Source organism: Rissa tridactyla, chromosome 1, assembly GCF_028500815.1.
Source record: "Rissa tridactyla isolate bRisTri1 chromosome 1, bRisTri1.patW.cur.20221130, whole genome shotgun sequence".
Classification (NCBI taxonomy): Eukaryota; Metazoa; Chordata; class Aves; order Charadriiformes; family Laridae; genus Rissa; species Rissa tridactyla.
Genome location: NC_071466.1, coordinates 27,375,153 through 27,396,004, shown reverse-complemented (window position 1 = coordinate 27,396,004; position 20,852 = coordinate 27,375,153). Strand labels below are relative to the sequence as shown.

At 36.4% G+C, this 20,852-nt stretch overlaps 1 protein-coding gene across 4 annotated transcripts in view; it reads right to left on the bottom strand.

Moving 5' to 3' along the window:
* The window catches only part of PDS5B (PDS5 cohesin associated factor B), a 122,131-nt gene that overhangs the window by 55,737 nt on the left and 45,542 nt on the right, over positions 1–20,852 (bottom strand). For all 4 annotated transcript variants that reach the window (XM_054198837.1, XM_054198865.1, XM_054198856.1 and 1 more), the window contains exons 9-15: positions 14,362–14,477; positions 12,664–12,758; positions 10,336–10,481; positions 9,273–9,424; positions 7,413–7,526; positions 5,990–6,071; positions 128–176 (exon numbers count right to left, since the gene is read on the bottom strand). In XM_054198837.1, coding sequence (XP_054054812.1) covers positions 128–176; positions 5,990–6,071; positions 7,413–7,526; positions 9,273–9,424; positions 10,336–10,481; positions 12,664–12,758; positions 14,362–14,477 — 754 coding nt within the window. The remainder of the gene's footprint in view (positions 1–127; positions 177–5,989; positions 6,072–7,412; positions 7,527–9,272; positions 9,425–10,335; positions 10,482–12,663; positions 12,759–14,361; positions 14,478–20,852) is intronic.

Below are 20,852 nucleotides of genomic sequence, written 5' to 3'. Positions count from 1 at the left end.
ATGATTTGTTGTAAGTGTTCTCTGTTACAAAACTTTTTATAAGCTTATCTCAAATGACCTTTAAAGCAAGAAAGCAATATATTTCAACTGTAATTTTTAGACAGCGTAAATACTTCAACCGACTTACTTGTTATAACCATCACTTTTGAGAATATAGCTTTACTGCTGGCATCTGTCTGCAAGTCACAAAAGAAAAATGGATTAAGTTAAAATTTTACATTATATATTTCCACTTGAATACAGAGTGAGTAAAGTTCCATAATCCACTATCAACAGGTCAGCACCCATCATTTTGCTAACACATCAGTGTGTTAGAAATCAAAACGTCCCCTGCAAAGTGTTAGACAGTCACAGGCAGTAAGTAGTAGATCATGACTACACAGTATCGCTCTGTCTCACATACTTATGTAAAATATTTTTATTACTTTTTCAATCTACTATAGATCTTATGAACAGCACAAATGGGTTATTTCTGTAACTGTTTTCCATCTAAAGTCTCTTTATATTAAAATATAAAACAAACAGCAAGCGTTAAATTCACTTTATCTTCTTGTTTAGATATTGATTCTAAGTAGTCCTGGCAGTTGTTCCTACCTTATTTTAAAGAATGGAGCAAGTCAGTAAGACAAGTGCTACCCCAGCTCAGCTGAACAGGGAAGGCAGACAATAGTGGTGTACTTGTGAAAGTAACAATCAGGGACCATGACAACAACAACAAAAAATTAAAACATAACTGCATTTCAGGATATCTGTGAAGCTGAAGCTTCAGTGAAACTGTTGCCGATATAAAGTCAGCCAACAGCACCTTACAAGCAAAATACGTTACACAAAACAGACTTTTAATCTCATTTATTTTCCTTTTGTCGGTAATTCTTCTGGTACAGGATTTCAAATTCCACAGGCAAAGTTCACCTTAAGAATTAGTTCTGCCAGTGAGTAAAAGGAAGAGGAAAAAAAGAATACAATACTTTTCACAGCAAGGTAAAACTACATAGCAAGTAGATGTTCTTGAGATTATATTTTTAACAGATAAGTGATATTTCTAAAACATATTACCTGCTACTGAAGGTAGACAAACTAGTACCCAAGACACTTTTTCCACACTTTTAACTGTAATCCACAATATTCTACAGACTGGGAAGTTTTATGGAATTATACTGAGGTTTGAAGTATCAAGGAATTATCAGTAAAAATGACAAAGGGAATCCTTAACTGTACAGTGAAGATAACACCCTAATCATCTTCAGAAAAGTATTCTAAGGTGGATGAAATATGAACAACAAAAGAAATCTTTCATTGCTGTGTAATAAGTGTTGTTAAACAACTCTGAAATCTTCATAAGTAAAATGAAAATTGAAACCTGAAAGAAAATTCAAGCTTACAGCAATGCTGTCAAAAGCATACAGACCCATCAGCTTCCACACCATAAAGAAACCTGCTCTTTTGCCAACTGAATTCTGACAGAACAACTTTGGTGACATAACTTACAAAGTCCACAAAACTTCATAAATGCATATAAATAATATCAATTATGGCCTAAAAATACCAAATTATATTCTTTTGAGAAAAGATTTAAATAGGAACACAACCACTGAGTTTTCACTGAAAAGTATTTAAGGAGTATTTAGTCACCACCATTACTAAAATTGTCTTTTACACAACTCCCTTTATAACAGACAAAAAGTATAGTAGACAAACCTAAAAATTACCAACAATGTCAAATCAACTCAGAAAGAAGGGTCATCTTAGAGAAAAAAAAAAAAAAAAAAAAAAAAAAAAGAGAACTCTTCTTACCAAAGTACTTAAACATGACATAAATGAAGACCTACAGTGGGCCTTTTCAGGAAAGAGCCACTAAGAGGTAGTGTTGCAAGACACTAACGTTTTCTTCTAAAAGTCTTAGAATTATTATGGAGCAGATAAAAAAAAAACACTTAAAGACAGAGGTCAGAGTCTTATTCAGACATATCTATTTTCTTTGCATTTTATTGAAGAAATTTGCATAAAGATCTTAAATAAGGTTAAAACAAGCTATATCAGCTTTGGAGATAACAAGATTACAATTTATTGCCATAACCTTGGCTAACACATGGAGGTATCTATTTCCAGGAGGAGTATCCTTCAACTTTTCAGACTAAGCTTCTGTTCTGCAGTTGTCTAGGTACTATGAAAGAAAATAGGATTTTGAGTTCTAACATATTTGCACAGGCTTTTTGTCATTAAAAAAAGGAAATAAATTAGCAAATTTGTGGACAATGTGGAAATGTTTGAGAATAGTGGCAACCTCACAAAGATCAGAGTACAGCAAAAAAATAGCATGAGATTAAGACAAACAACTTTTTTAGTGAACGTCCTCACTATCTTGTGACATGGACACTTAGCACATAATTCTAGCCATTAAGTATTGCTGCAGAACTTTCTGTCACTTTTTAGTGTCAGAAGAATGCTGAAAATGTCAGGGCTTTTGGCTGTCATAGCTGAACAGGTATGTTCAGACATAAAAAGTGCAAAAATCATAAGTCAAATCTGGTTTACAGGCTTCAAATAATGCTGTCAACAGATACAGAATCTCTATATTTGCACCTCTTGCAACTCTGAAGAAAAATACCAAAAACTGTACTTCTGGAGTTTCTTTGGTTCTAACTGGTTTGATCTTCTAATACCGGCTAACTCTTCAAGTACTGGCTAAAGCTCCCATTAACACAGACCTTAAGTTGAGCAAACTACTAATCATTGAGCCAAACATGAACAACCTGAAGTCAGAAGTATTCTTTTAACTTCTAATAGTATAACTCCACTGAATAATGAGAGATTGAAGAAGATCAAGAAACATTTGTTTTTAGAAGATCTACTGTGGCGCTTTATCTACATTATCTTGCATTCATGATATGGAAGCATCAGAACAGGTGGTATATCTGCAGCAAATGAAGCTTATACTCCAGTACAGACAAATCAGCATTCACCCACTTTTCCGCATGTGAACAGGCAAGTTTATGTATCTTGTTTAACTGTATACCATTGCTGTAGGAGAAAACAAGAGGAGCTGTGATTTACGCTTTTTCTCTTCAGAAGAGTAACTCGTCTTTGAGTTTGAGGTCTGTTCTGTCTCAGTTTAGGAGACATTATGATTAGCAAAACCAGAAAGTTTCTTAACACATTTTCAGTCTCCTCAATAATGCTTACACAGGGGAGAGCCTGAAGAGGAAGAAAGGAGAATGCCTGAAGAGTTTCACTAAATTGCAAAAAGGTTTTCTAAGATGAGAAAAAACAGTGGACTAGAAAGTTCAAAAATTTATAACCACGGAATAACATAGGTTGGAAGTGACAACTGTAGGTCACCTGGTTGAACTGCCTACTCAAAGCAGGGCCAACTTAGATCAGGTGTTGTTCCAGGCCTCATCTAGTTGCATTCTAAATATTTACAAGAATGAAGATTTCAAAACCTCTCTGGTCACCTGTTCCCATATCTGATTACCCCCACAGCAATTTTTTTTTCCTTACTACCTAATCAGAGTTTCCTCATGGCAAGTTCTGGACACTGCTTCTTGTCTTATCCCTCCTCATCTCCCAGAGTTCTTACAATGCCTACGCTTGCCACAGGGACATCTACAGGGAATTAAATAAACAACTAAGCTATAATGATTAGGTGGCGAAATTAAACCAAAGTGAAAAAGCACATATGGTAACGCCAAGTCATATTCTAAAAGGTTACTAGTTCATTTCAGTTTTCTTTTCTGAAAGAAAACAAAAGTTTCTACAGCTCTGAATGGCTAATGGATATTTGTATCAAGATTATTACTGCCTTGGGTTGTATGCCCCTTCAGTTTATGATTATAAAAATGCACTCTTATCTTAAAACATAATGATTTAATTACATAAATTATCAATTTGGGAAAAAAAACCCAATACCCAAACAAACCATACGAGGAGCATCACAGAAATAAAAGTTCTGGTAAAAATAGCTAAGCACCTGCATCGGGCATAGCGTGCAGCGTTTGGGGCAGGCTGCTGGGGCGACCTGTGCAGGAGGTGGTCAGGGACTGCCCTGTGCTGATCAAAGCCGCTTCCAACCAGCTTCACAACCAACAAACCAACCCCCCAAACCTTCAACCAGCCAGAGGAGCCTATGGTGCCTCTGAGAAAACATATTTAAGAGAGGAGACGCTGGAGGAAGCACTACTCTAAAGGGACTGTCCGGCGGAGGAACCCATGCTGAAGCAGTGGGTAAGATGTGAGAAGCAGCCACAGGAAAGGAACCACCATGCCCTGATCCCCATCTCTAGCGCTGCCATCGCCTCACCAAAGGGTCTGTGTATAGGGTGCGGTGAGAGGCCTGGAAATGGCGAAGCAGGGAAGAAAGGTGTCCAAAGGGGAACTGAAGGCTGGTTTCTCTAAATTTTTATGTGTTCACTTTTATTTCTCAATACCAGAATCAATAATTCAAAGATTATGTCAATTGACAATAAACTAAACTAAGTAAAATTCCATGATTCAAAACCGTTTTGTTGCCCACGACAGCATCTCAGACTGTCGCTAGCCCCCTAAATTCCCCCATGCAGTCCTGTTACACAAAAGAATACTCAAGGGTACAGAATTGGCACTTAGTAGCGAAAGATAGAATGAAAGTCACATGGACAAATGCAAACATGTCAACAGCATATACTGCTTTGAATGCAATGCTTATGCTGGCATTTATCAAAACCTACATGTTTAATTCCTTATCATATTTGATGTTTTACAATTGAAAAAGAACTTTCATTACATCTCCCTGAAAACAAAAGGAAAAGCTGAAATTTCTCTTTCAACTGAAATGCAGAAAACATCAAGAAACTAAATCAGATTTTAAATGCATAAGTGTATTTAAACTACACCAAAGAATATAAAACAGGACATAAAAAATATTTCAGTACAGTCACCTAAAAGCAATTAAGTATTGTTATGCTAACAATTACTGCACTTAGAATTTAATACAACATTACAGCATGTTTTAAATGCACTACGTAAAAATTATGAATTTCACTGCAATCAGGACCGAAACAGTAAGGGATGCATTTTGATTTAATTAGTTTTTCTTGTCTGCAACACAGCATTTTAAGCAGATACATTAGATAATCCAACCACACAGTTACGCACTCTTCCTGGTTCAGGTCATTCCAGCAAATGGATAATCAGTCATAAAACTTCATTAAATTTGCTGCAGTATATACACATATAGAAAATAAAAATGACACGCACACATATATGAATGTGAGCATGGCAACATTTTCTACTATATATCATTGGCAATAAAGTCAAGTTCTAGTCACAAATTATATCCAGAACTTCATCTTACGAATTTTTATCCTCCCCCCCCCCCCAAAGATGAGCATTCACATACATATTAATAATAATAAAAATTACCTAAGTTTTACTTTACAAAATATCCTAAATGCTCAATAAATGTTTATTTTTTCCTTCTGAGCAAATTTGTAATCAAAGAATTCAGTTATAGTCTGATATTTCCAATACAACATTTAAGAAGTTTCCAAGAGGGAAGAGAAACAAGTAACCTGTTGGTTATATTATAACCATATATTCTGATTTCTTGAATGTTACTAATCATACATAAGATAGGAAGTTAGGGTGTATAGGTACTTTTTCTTAATTACTCAATTTGGCAGTTGAAAACAGTATGATGTTTTTTCCCCTTTCAAGAGCCAAAATAATCCTGGCAAGATGTAACTCAAACACTGAAAGCAAATACTTTAGTATCAAATGGCTGGCAAAATCTTTTAAAAAAAATTCTGTAACACTTTTTCAATTTTACTAACAAAATGTATACACATTTCCCATTGCAACTGTAGTCTAATGGAATATCAGTTAACTTTCACAAAGTTTTCTATATGCCATTAAAAATCAGCTTGAAATAATGAAACAAATGGAATTAAAAAAAATAGCACATTAAGTAAGAGTGCATATTCACTATGGGATAAAGATAAATTGAACTCACTTTGGGTTGTTTTATTAGGTCAACTAAATCCTTTACTTGATGCCGTAGCAGATTTTGACATTTCCACATTTCATTCAATGCTCTAAAAACAAATAAATAAAGTTGTCAAAATCATCTATTCAATAAACAACACAACTGTCCAATAAGAGCCTTTAAATTGTCTTCAGCTTCAGACTTGGGAAATGTGCTTATCACCTGAACTTTCACTGCTGTATGAGCAAAGGCTAAATGTTTCCTTATGGCATGATATGGAAAATTTAATTGGTCGTATAAGACTGGAACAAAGTGAGGTTTTGAAACAAGTTTCATTTCTTGTTTAAGATCTTCAGATGCTTAACTACACTGCCTTAACCGATGCCTGGCCCATAAAGAACTCATTTGTACAAGCCTGAAATCACTCTTCTAAAAACATTCCAAGAAACAGGCTAAAGCACATGTTTAAGATTTTTATCATCAAAACAATGTTATTCTTGCACACAGAAAGTGGCTGCTACATGAATAAATTGTTACGAGTGGACATGATTAGACTTGTAAGAGACACATTAGAGATACTCTGACAAAATTGAAAATTAGCACACTTTCCAGGAAAAATAAGCCATATAAATAAAAAAAGTCACAGCTTCATTTCAAATTTTCCAGAATCCACAAGTAAAAAGTCAGTTCCATACAACTAACTGAACATGCTGTGTCTTTAAAATGAGTATTGCTGCATATGAAAACTATAGAATTCAAAAGTTATTTGTTACCTAAAATGACAAGTACTGAAGAGAATCTATTCTGCATTTTTGTTTAGCCTATACTACAAATTACTGGAACAGTAACTTTTTACTCTTAATATAGCATTCTTAATTTTAATTTGTTACAGTTGTAATATCTTTAGGCAGGTAATGCAAGAAATGCAGGGCATTCAGTTTCTCTAGTATTTGAAGGCTTTGGGGGTTTTTAAAGCCATTTTTTCATATAGAAAGCTTTTCCTAGCCTCCCTCATGAGAAAAAACCTACTACTAAATGAAAAACAAAGTAAAACTAAGTAAATTCTATCAAACTGTGAACATTACAGCAGCAAAACTGTTATTAGTCAAATACATGCGCATATACCCATTTTAAGCTGGAGAAGATACATAAAGTAAAATCCATATAAGATCTAGGACCAGTCAACGCTATCTCTTTTCAGACATAAAAGGACTAACATGCACTCAAGCTTCTTTCCAGATCTTTGACACTACTTTTTTCAGCCGTTTATGGTTAAAAGGTACCATGCCTTGTTACAAAACACCCTATTAGTTGTTTGTTTTTTTCAAAATCCCACTTGAAAAATAGATACTTTTTCTACTGCCTTAGGCTACTCATAACAATTTAGAACTTATTTACAATAATATCTGTATTAAAAATTATTTTGCAGGAAGTCAAAAATAGTACATACTTCACAGCATTTGAATCCAGTGTTGCATAAAGGTAATACAAACATTTCATTCTTTCATTTGTTTCCAAGTTGTGAGGGACCATATACTGAGCAAAGATGCGTTCAACAAGTAATCTGAAAGACAAGATTAAGAAACTTAAATTATAAAGGAAGCAAGCGGTCTTGAATTGCTAAAACATTCATTCAGAAACTCTCAGACCTATTTGGAGATCAGTAGTTGCATATAAAGATGGGGCTATTCAAAAACCTAAAGGTCAAGTTACTTAACTTCCAATATAACTCAGCATAAATTAAAGAAAAATATATCATTACAGAAGACATAATGTTAATGTCAGCAGTAGGAAATTTAAGAGATGACATTATCAAAATCAGATGTATTAATCTAGACAGGAATCAAAGGATTTTAGAGAATGACGTCTATTAATTATCAGCCGAAATAGATCTTATCAGTGAATTTCATTAGGGGTCAGTATTAGGGTAAATTCAGGAATTGACCCAAATTAACAGGCCTAAAATAAAAAAAAAAAAAAAAGAAATAACATGTTGATTATATCTCACATTATCATGAAGCCCAGAAGGAGAATTTAGATACTAGTCCGAAGGAGCTGACTAGCTCCTTCCCTCCACCCCTCCCTGGTCCCTTTCCCAAGGGCTGAGTTTATCTCACTTCTTTTGCTTCTGCAATAAAAATGGGGGTACAGTCACGAAGGAATTATTAAAAGCTTCAGCTATAACATGGAAGCTCCTTATTTGGAAACAGGAAGAGAGAAAGGTTTGAGTCTGCCAGTTACCTAGGCAAGACTGAGAAGAAAAAACAAACGGAAAACGAAGCCCACGTTGCAATCTTAAATACCAAGAAGGCCCAAGACTTTTGCAAATTGAGGTCAACGTTAACAGAATGAAGTAAATAGGAAAAAAAAAAAACCCCAATCACGCATTTTTTAGGCTAGAAAAGAGAAGAAAATCCTTATGCACAATTGGAGCAGGTGGTCAACACCTAAACCCAGCTAATTTAAAAAGACACCAAAGTTTAAGAAAAATCTCACAGTGGGAAAGACCGGATCTGAAGATCCAGATAGTTCTGCCCACTTCCATGGTACCATGAAATAATTCATTATTTTGGAGATCACTTTCTGAGGCCATGAGTTTTTGAAGAGACTTTTATGGGTTTGCAATGCGATGTTTGTATCGCAACATGCTGCAAGGGCCAAAAGCTCGTTTCTAAAGCCATCAAGACGGCCTTGATTAGTCAAGGTGGACCAACTCCCAAACTAGTTCCCCGTGTGCAACCATCTATTTTTCAATACGAACAACTATATACAATGCTATAGCTGGTACAACAGAGGCACTGCTTTCACCACAAATCCAGGACAAGCCTCTAATTCATGGCTATTATAGTACAGAAAAACTAACCTTCTGCAGAGTGAGATGCCTTAACCATTGTCACTACATGTACTAGACTTACCTTTAAAGCATAACAGGAACAACAGGAAAATCTAAAGCAAGATCATTAAAGCAATTTTACCTACTGAATTTTAACATAAAAAATAGCAAGCTCCTGAAATATAAACAAAAATCTCCTTTACTGAAGCAGTGGTGAAGTACAGCTAAAAATTTTGAAATATTCCAACCTATCTCACCCTTTATAATCACTTTTGGTCATAAAAAAGAAAAAAAAATAGAAAACAACACAGGACAACATTTGGCTGCAGCTGTATAAAATTACACGCTGAATCAAAACATAGAGGACTATCAAGTCTCCTCTTTCTTGTCAGCACTTAAGTACAAAGGAAAAACAAATGTGCATAATAAGTTACCACGCTTACCCACAGACTTGCCTAGCTTTCATGACTGACTTACCTGTCATCAATACTGTTTTGATAATATATATGCAGAAGTTTATCTTTGATCCATGATATCTGTTTCGCAGCTTCTTTTCCTGCTTCTGATTGTAATGAATATTTCTTGTATACCTGTGCAAGTCCCATCATAGCTTCCTTCCTCACTCTCCACTTGAGAAAAAGAAATAGTACCCAGTTTAGCAGTTCAAAACTCAAAAGACTGCAGAATTTTGAGGTAGGCATTTCCTATTCTACACCAAAATAAGAGTTTAATTGACCAAAAAAGTTAAATTGAGTTCTAACTGCAACCCTTTCTCATTAAAGCATATATTGCATCATATCTTTTATGCTTAAACTCAACATAAGTAACTAGTACGCAAGTATGCATCTTGAGTTTAGAATTGTTACAAATTTAAGCTAACACCCTTTCTCACAGATCTATACTGAATATTTGTGATTGTATTACAGGTGCAATGGGGGAAAGCATGTCATCAAATTAAAAAATAAGGTAATAATGTTAATTTTAAAAGTTGGTGCCATCAACGGCCTTGTTTACTATGCTTTAACATAAGCAGCAAATCTCAAATTTTACCAAATAATGAAACATGGCTAAACTAAATTTCAAGACTATTCAAATTTGAAAGCTACTACACTGATTCACAGTCTTCAAATGATCTAATTAAAAGCAGGCAAACTAGCTACCTCTGATGGTGGAACATGACAATAGAATATGCAGTAATCTATAATACATTTTGAAACCTGATAGCAAAATTTCTTATGAAGACTGTTAGAATGTTTTACAAGGATCTCATTTTACTTAAAAAAATTACTAAAGCTAGACAACTGGAACAACGTTGTTGTGCTTCAGCCTTTTTTATCATACTATCTTAAATAAAAATACAGCACAATGAAAAATGTGATATTTCAGTCGGCGGCAACTTCAAAATTTTTTGCATTATGTTCATTTTCATTAGTCATTTTAAAATAAGTTCAGCATTTTTCAGAAGTGCTGCTTTTTAAAAAGCTGAATTACAGTCTAGACACACAAGACATAGCCATTATTAGTACTAATTAAGTCTTACCCGCTTGTCCAGTGTTCGTTCTCTGACAAAATTAAGCAAGTGATCATTGACAAGCAAAAGATCTTTTTTAGCAGCAGTAACTATGGATACTATAACATCATGCCTTATGGCTTCTTCAGGATCATGTGACCTTACTTTAAGATATTCTGGAAAAAAACAGAATAAGCGCTTCATTGTAAGTATACAACTCCAGCTACTTTTCTTTCTCTAGACAGTACTCAACTGACAGAAGCAGTAAACACGATTTTCTACTGTTTTGAGCATCAACAGTAAGAAACCAATAGTTTTCTCTAAGATCAACTGGAGTGTCAGTAAAACTTTACATTTGCTTAGAGTAACAAATATTTATATTCCTCACATTATGGAAATGAGAGTTATAGAGTTACATTTTTATTATTTCTCATAATAGTTAAGCTATGTCTACATTAGCAATTATTACAGCCAAACAGAATTGGATCTGTAGAGTAGAACAGACAGTGCTGAGAACTTGATAACCACACTATATACATTTTAAAGTCTTACTTCAGGCTAGAGGCTACTCTCTTCCTGCAGACTCCATCCCCTTTGGCTGCTGGAGCACATTAGTTACAGAAGTTGTGGTCAGGAGTGCATTATCCACAAGGAATCTAGTTCACGTGCTCCAGGAACACTCCACAGTGTGAGCCATGTAAGCATTGTAAGCAGGGACAAATCAAGAGACATACTTCAAAAGCATGCTCTTTGACCAAGCTATAATGCTTATTTAGACACATCCTAGTTTAATTCATCTTAAAACAATATTTCTAGATTATTTTGGCCCATTGCTACTTATTTGGTAGCATCAACAACCTTATACTACCAACATTTTAAGATTTCTGCTTATAAGTGTCAAGCATGTCAGCTACCTACTGCCATTTTAGAAAGCTGACAAATAAAACTGCAAAGTTCATTTATCTTTTTAGAAGTATGTATCGTACGTTAATTTAGAAGTACAAATGGGTAGGAAAACGCACACCAAAGTTATTAAGATCACTGTACACAGCATACAGCAGTGAAACACTGAGAACATTAAGAAACATTGACAATTCAAAGTTTACTCTGAATGAAATAAGCAGAGGTTACTGTTCTCTTATTACTGTTCAATGACCAGTGAAACCTTTCAAGTCTCATCTGAAATATTGGCCATTAACATTTCTGGTAATCAGCACAAGTGTTGAAAGAGGACATCAAGAAATAAAGCTTTGCACTTATGTACGTTACGAAATTTGAAATCCAAACAGGACTTTAAAAAAAAAAACCCAGTTTTGTTCCACAGGAACACATAATAAACTAAAACAAATGAAGAACAATGCCATTGCACAAAACAATTCTGGTCTCAAACACCAGTGAGTCAGAGGAATTTTTTCAACAATTTGACTTCGATAAGCGCTGTGGGGAGAGAGAGGAGGGGCGAGCAAAATTACATTTCCCAGAGGATACCATTAGAGGGGGCACAAAGTCTTTCTGCAATGTAAAAAAAAAAAAAAAAATTCTTGAAAATACAATTGTGATAATCAAAAAGGAAATATCTTTACCATTCCATTAAGGAAAGGTCCAGAAACATTTTATTTTTTTTAAATGGCTTAACAATACCAATAACTACGGGATGATTCTAGCCTGCCGGTACTTGTGTCTAACTTGACAAATGATCAGCAAGCAGGAGAGCAATCCCACGCACTTAACAGCTCTTTATATTCCTCTCTTTAGAGCAAAAGGACAAAGATATTACCACCAAAAAATTACAAGTAGGAGTTTATGGATCAGGGGGAGATACAGTATCCATATACACTTTGAGGGGAAAAAAAAACACAGGAGCAACAACCACTAAACACTTCCACTTATGCCAGTTGCCTTCTTCCCACAGAAGCCTTGAGTTACAGGCTGTGTTTGATCTGAAGGAGCAGGAACCAATGGCTGTGGTCACAGTTAGGACAACTGTTTTCATGTTTTAGACAGTGGCTACATAATATTTACACATTTCAGTTTTGTGGAACTGAAGTGTTCACTCTGCACCCTAGTTAATAAATGCCATGACCACTAGGTTAGCCAGGCTGCCTTTGCTTGATCCCATGGTGCTTAATTTCAACAGCAGTTGGGAACGCAGAGTGATCTCTTTGGTTAAGGCATTCTTTATGCACAATCCCTCCAGCCCGAGAAGCAGCACTGAAGGCAGGGACTCTAGAAGTTAGAAGTCCAACCTCAGTTACGCCCTCCACAACATCTGGCAATATTACTTAGTATTACAACTAACCTTCCTGATTTTTCCAGGAGACTTAACACTGTATTTTAATGTTATAATAAATCTGGTACCTGTTAAGTCTTTTGCTAGATCAGGATGGTTCATAAGGCAGTGACTTGCAAATTTCACACATTCAAGACGAATAGGTACATGGATATCATTGAACCTATTTAGAAACAAGACAAATGCATTACAAAAACAACAAAAATATCACTTTTACTAAAGCAATTAGTTTATTTCTACACAATCTCAAATACCTCTGAAAATATTTTTATGCTTCCCATCCTCAGTTACATGCATAAAACATCTCTGATTTCACAGTATTAAGTGGTCTGTCTTTAGCTTAAGAAAAAAAATCCTGTTCTCATTAATTCATGTTCTGAACACGAAGAGAAATATCCTCTCCTGGTACACATGAGAAACTCTGAGGCAGACAACAATTATTTATTAGAAAGATGTCTGACATATTTTAACTATCTTTTCTGTAATGTTCCATGTATCAACAACTAAAAGTCTTCTAAGACTGCAATACTCATCCTCTCTTTAAACTGTATGATAGACAGCAAACAAATGGGCATCTAGCCTACTGTAAATTTTTTCACAGATGGATCACTTCAACTTCTGTAAGATTTCCTTTCGAAAGACTGAATTAAGTTTGATGCTTGAAAACTAGTATTTTCTTGTGTTTAATTTTCATATAAGTAATTTTATAATAAAACTATTGATGTAATGAAAGCTACAAACAACTCTTTTGAAAAATCAAATGCATTTTCAAGCTGTCCTCAAAATGCTTGGTTTTAAACAAATTAAAAATCAAATTTTAGAACATTAACGCTGTTGAAATGCTTATCTATCAAATAAAGAGGTTTTAAGGAATAACTGTTGTAGTAAAAACCAGGTATGTTTTCAAAATCAAGGGATTTTAAGAATGGTTCCTTTAGTAATGCAGCTATAACAACTTAGTTAAAATCCCTGAAAAAAGTAAGTACATGCATGCAATTCATAACTAGTTGAAAACAGTAATTATGAACAACAGATTGCACACTCACATTGCTTCACAACACCACACAATGAAGCATTTTCCTGTGGGCCCAATTAGATCTGGTATTTTTTGATGACATGCAATGTTTAAATAGTTATATACTTTCAAGCTAAAGGCCTTCCCTCAATTAAGTGTCCTGTACTTTTAAAAGTAGCATTTCTTTGAGGACTCTGGTTTTGATACAACTGAATGCTAAATTATATTAGCCATACTTTATCATACTTTAATTTCTCCTGACTGCAAGCTCCAGCTGTATTTTCTATCTTGAACTGGCAGACTATTTCAAAAACAAAAGATTAAGTGTCTTTGCAACATTGTAAATACTACATACCTCTTTTAAGGCATTCCAACCATTAAAAAAATTGAAATCAGTATACAAATACTGTACATAAAAGCCTCAAAACCAGTTCTAATATCACCTGCAAATGTCATTTGATGCTGTTTTAAAATTGATCGATTATTGAATAGTTTTATTTGTGAAGATTAAAACAAACTATGCCTTTTTCTTGACAACAGCAATTAAGATGGTTGCAAAAAAATTGAACTATGAAGGGAGAATCACCGATGCAGAAGATGTATGTAAAATAACCTTTAGCATTATCTGTCACATTTGAGATAAAGCAGCAGGTGGGAACAGACACTTAGCTCTGTCACTTAAAAAGAAGTTGAATTATACTTCATTGAATGTTTTTTCCCCTCCTAGGAAGGGAACTAAACCAACACATACCTCCCCAGGTAGCACTGCCAAAGTGGTTTGTTTTGAGATGCCAACTCTGAATCCTTCGCCCCAAACATTTTTGCTAGAAGTTTTACAACCTGCAGGCGTTCTTCATTGTCATTGCTCTGGAAAATGAACACATTTTTTTTTCTAATTAAAAAAAAAAGCCACAACACAAACAAAAGCCAGACTACTGTTTTGTACAGTTTTTACATCAATACACTTACACATCTCTAGATATATCATAAAACCGATTAATAAGCTTTTCTTCTATACAAATGTATATCTCAAGACAAAAAACCTTCACTATAATTAGGAGAAGACAAAATAATAAAGGCAGTGAAAACAAAAAACAATGTCAAGACAAAAACCAATGTAAACAAAGCCTGGTGAAAAATACACAGATACATACACAGCCCTCAATCGCAGGTTACTGATCCTGTTAGGAAACCTGGTATGTGCCTGCACAAGCTTACATAAATTCGAGCACACCACAAAACCCATTCTACATTTGTCTGCACATAAAGGTTTACAGTTCTCTAGAATAGTATTTGATTACAAAAACTTAGTTAAAAATAAAGAAGTTTTCTGAAAGTAAGTTTTTAGAGATCACATTAAGCACCCAAGATCTGAGAGGCATGGGATCTGGTCCTGTATTTAAGCCTACATTTAAAAGTTACGAATTACAACAGATACTTTTCTTTCATATTTAAAATTAGCACTAACAGAGATAAAACAAGGCCTTCTCCAGTGTATTTTCACTGACACTCGTTGGCATTACACTTGTTTAATACAACACACAGCATTTGAAGCTTAATACATACTTTGGAAATGTGTGCTAACATTTGTGCAATTACTTCCTGTTCACCAATTTTTTTTTCTTTTGCTCATTAAAGAAAAAGAAAGAAGAAAAACCAGCTGCAACACTTTTTTGAAAAGGGAGTAGCTGAAGTTACTTCGTATTAACTAGTTATTATTCACCCCTTGTTCCTTCAGTGTTTTTTCTAGTAATAGAGACAAGGTCTGTTTAAAATACTGTTCTTTTCTACCATCTTTGACATTCTTGTTAGTTCAACATCACCTTTTGAATGTGAACAAGAAATAAGAGCACGATGTAGCTGTCAAAGTTCTCTAATACTACACAACAGTCTTGAAGACCAACTATTTCTCCTATCTGACTCAATGCCATAAATGGTCTGAAAAGTTTACAAGTATGTCCTTTTAATTCAGCTCCCTAAAAACAGTAAAAGCATTTGTAAAATCCTTAAAGTAACAGAGCAAGAAAAGTTAAAGATGAAGAAATCTAACACTAATATATTACTACATTACAAGAGACTACAATTCTTCTGAATACTTTAGTATTAAGTATTAGCAACATTAATAGTAAATCCATTAATACATTTGTCTGCATTTGACTAATTTTTGCAATTAAATTTCAGATTGACATTACTGAAAGCCATCTACAACCTCCCCCTCTTAATCTGCAATAATTATGTTTTTTTCTTGTTGAGTTTCAACTTGTAAGTGTCCATTACATTATAAATTCTTATTCTGTGCCTTCATGGTTAAGAATTTTTTTGTAGCCTATTTAGTCCAGCCTCCATTAGTCAAATCCCATCCAGTCCCATTTAAACCAGTAAAATATTAAAAATATTAAGCATCTCTGCATTTCTCTAGGTAAACGACACAGATCCAGAGCAAGACACCCCAGAGGGTAGGGAGGACACTAAACATTGAACTACTTAATTACCCAGCCAGAAATATAGAAAAAAGAGAGACATTAAAAAAAAGAACTAAAGTGTCCTTAATGAATTAGCCATAGAAGAAGCTTTCACTGTATTAGCCACTAATCCAATTATAAGACAACCCAATCATATTTAGTCCCTTTTGTAGAAACAATGAATATACGTGACTATGGACCAAGAGTATTTGGTACTTTCTAAATTTGTGCACAGATGTTGGTTTCCTTGAAACTTTCTTACATAAGCTCCTAAAGGTAATAAAAATAAACCTGTACTACTTATTAAATGAATGCATCACTGCTACAATCTCTTTCCTTTATTCTACTTTAATCTCTACTTCTTTTTCTGAGGAAAAAGAAATGAGTTATCATAAACTCTGAAAAAATATTAATCTTCTCCATTCCGTGAGACATTGTGTACTTGAAGAGTCACATTCTTCATTTCTCTTCTTACGGATGATCCAGCACTCTTTATGCTTAATAGTGTTCCACAATGATCTGTCAATAACAATTGACATTGAACACTTACATTTTCAGTTCCCCGTATGTGCTCCCAACACACAGGCAGCTGCTTTTCTGCCTAGATGTCACTAACAACAGCTGACATTGGTCAGACTGTTATTGCTACCAAGTCCAAAAGAATAAGCAGCACTGGGGATCTGGGGGGAATTGGGAGTACAATTGTACGCATGACTTGAAACTTGCCATATCCAGGAAGAAAGGCAGCTCTACAATAACAAAAGGTCAAGGTTTTATTGATTTTATTCATTACATCATATTGGTTTAGTAAAATAAAAACCTAAAACCCATTATGGTCATTTCCTAAACACTCTATTCATGAGCTTTTCATTTTCCTAAACATTAAAATGGTATTCACTTTCAGTAATACAAATTTATAAAATTCAAATATCAAATTCAAAAGAAGCAATATCAGTTTCCTTTACCAGTTGGCCTATACAACAATACATTCTACCTCTGTTCTCTCCTGCACCAATAATGCTTCTCTGCCAATGCTAGATCTCTAAACACACCACCTTATAATGCCAAGTTCAGGCACAAGTGACTGACCCTCACAGGAGAGGTTAAGTTAAATGAATTTCAGTGCGCATTCTCCTGCTAATCCCCCAGACTCCTTTCCAAAACAAGGTAAAAAAATAATTACCAATAAGAAGCAACCATGATTTGACACAGCTCTCGGAGTGTTAGAGTTTAACAATACTCCTTTTCTGCCACATGAGAACATAAGAGCTTTTTCTTTACAAAAAAATCTATAAAGGTGTGGTGGGTTGACCCTGGCCAAAAGCCAAACACCCACACAGCCTCTCATTCACTCTCCTCTCCTGTACAGAGAGGGGAAGGGGAAAAAACAGAAGGAGCTGAAAAGACTCACTGATCAAGATAACGACAGTTTAATAGGTAAAGAAAAAGCTGTGTACACAAGTAAAGCAAAAAGAGGAATTCATCACTACTTTCCATTGGCAGGCAAAGGTCCCCCGAGTTCCTGGAAAACAGGGTCTCAGCATGCAGAGTGGTTGCTTGGGAAGACAAACGCCATAAGCATAAACATTCCCGCCCCCCCCAGCCCCCCAGCTTTCTCTTCCTTGCCCTGAGCTTTTACTACTGAGCACCTGTCCCCTTCTCAACCTCCTGCCCTGTCCCAGCCCCCACTCGTTGTGGGGGGAGAAAGCCTTTACCTGTGCAAGCACTGTCCAACAACAGCCCAAACAGTAGTGTGCTGATGGCTGCTACGAGGGAAATTAACTCCATCCCAGCCAGACGCAAAAGGATAACTAGTTTGTCCACTTTTGTTTGGTATGTGACACAGAATGACACACAATTGACTGCATTCCAATTTTCTTCAGATATAAGATTCTTGGGATACACAGGACAGAAAAGGCAAGTGAGGGAGTAAAGCACACAAAAGCTGCACATTTCAGAGAACACCAGTTACTGACAGCAATCTTCCACTCTTCACCCAAGTCAACACCATGTACAATGCTCACAGAAGTTAAAGTTACCTGGACAGGCTGGATTGATGGGCTGAGACCAACAGTATGACGTTCAACAAGGCCAAGTGCCGGGTCCTGCACCTGGGTCACAACAACCCCATGCAGCGCTACAGGCTTGGGGAGGAGCGGCTGGAGAGCTGCCTGGCAGAAAAGGACCTGGGGGTGGTAGCTGACAGCCAACTGAGTATGAGCCAGCAGTGTGCCCAGGTGGCCAAGAAGGCCAACAGCATCCTAGCCTGTATCAGGAACAGTGAGGTGAGCAGGACTAGGGAAGTGATCGTCCCCCTGTACTCGGCACTGGTGAGGCCCCACCTTGAGTACCGTGTCCAGTTTTAGGCCCCTCGCTACAAAAAAAAAAAAGACATTGTGGTGCTGGAGCGGGTCCAGAGAAGGGCAACGAAGCTGGTGAGGGGTCTGGAGAACAAGTCTTATGAGGAGCGGCTGAGGGAGCTGGGGATGTTTAGCCTGGAGAAAAGGAGGCTGAGGGGAGACCTTATCACTCTCTACAACTACCTGAAAGAAGGTTGTAGAGAGGTGGGGGTTGGTCTCTTCTCCCAAGTAACAGGTGATAGGACAAGAGGAAATGGCCTCAAGTTGTGCAGAAGAGGTTTAGATTGGATATTAGGAAAAGCTTGTACGCTGAAAGCATTATTATTATTAAGCATTGGAACAGGCTGCCCAGGGAAGTGGTTGAGGCACCATCCCTGGAGGTATTTAAAAGACAGGTAGACATAGTGCTTAGAGATATGGTTTAGTGACAGGTTTTGTCAGAGTTAGGTTGATGGTTGGACTATATGATCTGAAGGGTCCCTTCCAACCTAGGCAAATCTATGATTCTATGATCATGACCAAACTTTACGGTCACTGGTTGTACCAAAAAGGCAAGGTGCTTGAACACTAGGTGGCCACATTGTTTAGAGACAAAATAGCAAATATGCACAACAGTGTTACCAAGGCACCTAAGTGGTCTCACATATTCCATACTAACAGTTTCATAACCCCTCCATACATGGCCGAAAATTTCTTTGGTCACTGACAGGAAAGCCCTTGGATTTTTCCCCACACTCAAAGAGATAGTCTAGAACTTCCATAAGATCCTGATCCCATGAAGATAAATCAAGAGGTATCCTGCCACAAAGAGTGCAAAAGAAATTCAGGGAGATGGAGAGCAAGAGATTTGGATCCCTGAGTCACAGAGACACAGATGTTTGTTCACACCTTAAAACTCCTATCAGCCACAGATGCTGAGAACAAGGCAGCCCAATCAATTGGAAGGCAGTGGACATTACTCAGTGAAGCTCACCTGGCTGTGGGAGAAAGCCACCACCAAGATACTACATGGAAATTCTGGTTCATGTACAGAATATGCAACTCGTGGAAAAGCTGCCGATACCAGGAAGAATCAGTTTAGAGAAACAGGATATCAGAGAAATGCCCAGACTTCACAGATTTCAGTCCGTCATCAGACAGAATTTAGTAGTTCTTGTAAGCCCAAGCAGAATACAGATTCACCAAGCCAAGCGTATTCATGGAAGAATGCTAGACATGATGTTCCACTAAACAAAGTTACAGTTCTTTGTAGATTACTAGTTTAGATGGTCAGTAGTTGGAGACATTGGGCATATGAACTGTTGACAACAAGACAAGAAAATGGAGGAGCCATAGGAAGAATGCAGGCACAGATATGGGACACTGTTAAAGTTTCAACAGCTCCCAACAAAGCAGGACTGAGATACAGTTTCTGCAACATTGTGTAAGTTTTAAATGATTGCTGAGTTGTCCATCACCTTATCCACACAATCCTCAAAAAAGACAGCAAATAGCCCTTCTTAAGCAAGAAGGGCTATGTCCACCAGCATTACTGAAGCACATATTCCAAGACAGTGTTATAGTGGCCATACTGGAAAAAACTATCATTCTATGTACTGTATTCTATGAATCTTTAGAAAGAATTTGTTCAGCAACTTGACCCAGTTAATTACCAGACCTTGTTTTCCAAGTACTAACTGGAACTGAAGTGTGCCATTTACTCCATACCATACTTTTAAGCTCCCTCTCATGCAGATCAAGAGGACAGCACCAAAATGGCATGCAGATAATCTCCACTGGTACCTGATAATGGTTGTTATGTCTGTCACACAAGACAGAGACCATCAACTTAGATAAGCCAGGCTCAAGAGAGTCCAGAAGACCCAATAGCACAGCATGTCCGCAAACAGCACCACACTTCCACATTCTCCAAGAGAAACGTGTACCAGTTCTGCAGCATGCTCTTAAAATGCCTGTAAAGCCACCTACGTGTCTAGACAATTCATTCCACTTTCCTCCCTTGTCCAAAAGACAACGGGTTATCTAAAGGTGATCTGTCACCAGAAGGCTTACAGAACGACTCTATCCACTCGCATCCAAAGATATTACTAGCTGTTAATGCTTTGTGGTGGTAGCATCAGCTCTCTAAGCTCCAGAAACAATTGATATTAAGGTAAAAATAAAGTTGCTGGTGTGACACTTCAGTCTTTGCAGTCTCTAGCACCTACTCTCCTTGGGTAAAGTATATTGAAAAACTCCCCGCAGTGCCAAACAAGAAAATGGAGGAGCCATAGGAGGAATGCGTGCACAGAACCAGAGAGGCAGGCAGCACAGAAATATTTCTCCATCAGCATCAGTATCTTTTTATATTCAGCTCAGTATTTCAAGTTGCTCCACCGCCACATCATGGTGGCAGTGTACATCTCGGTCTCAGCAATGTT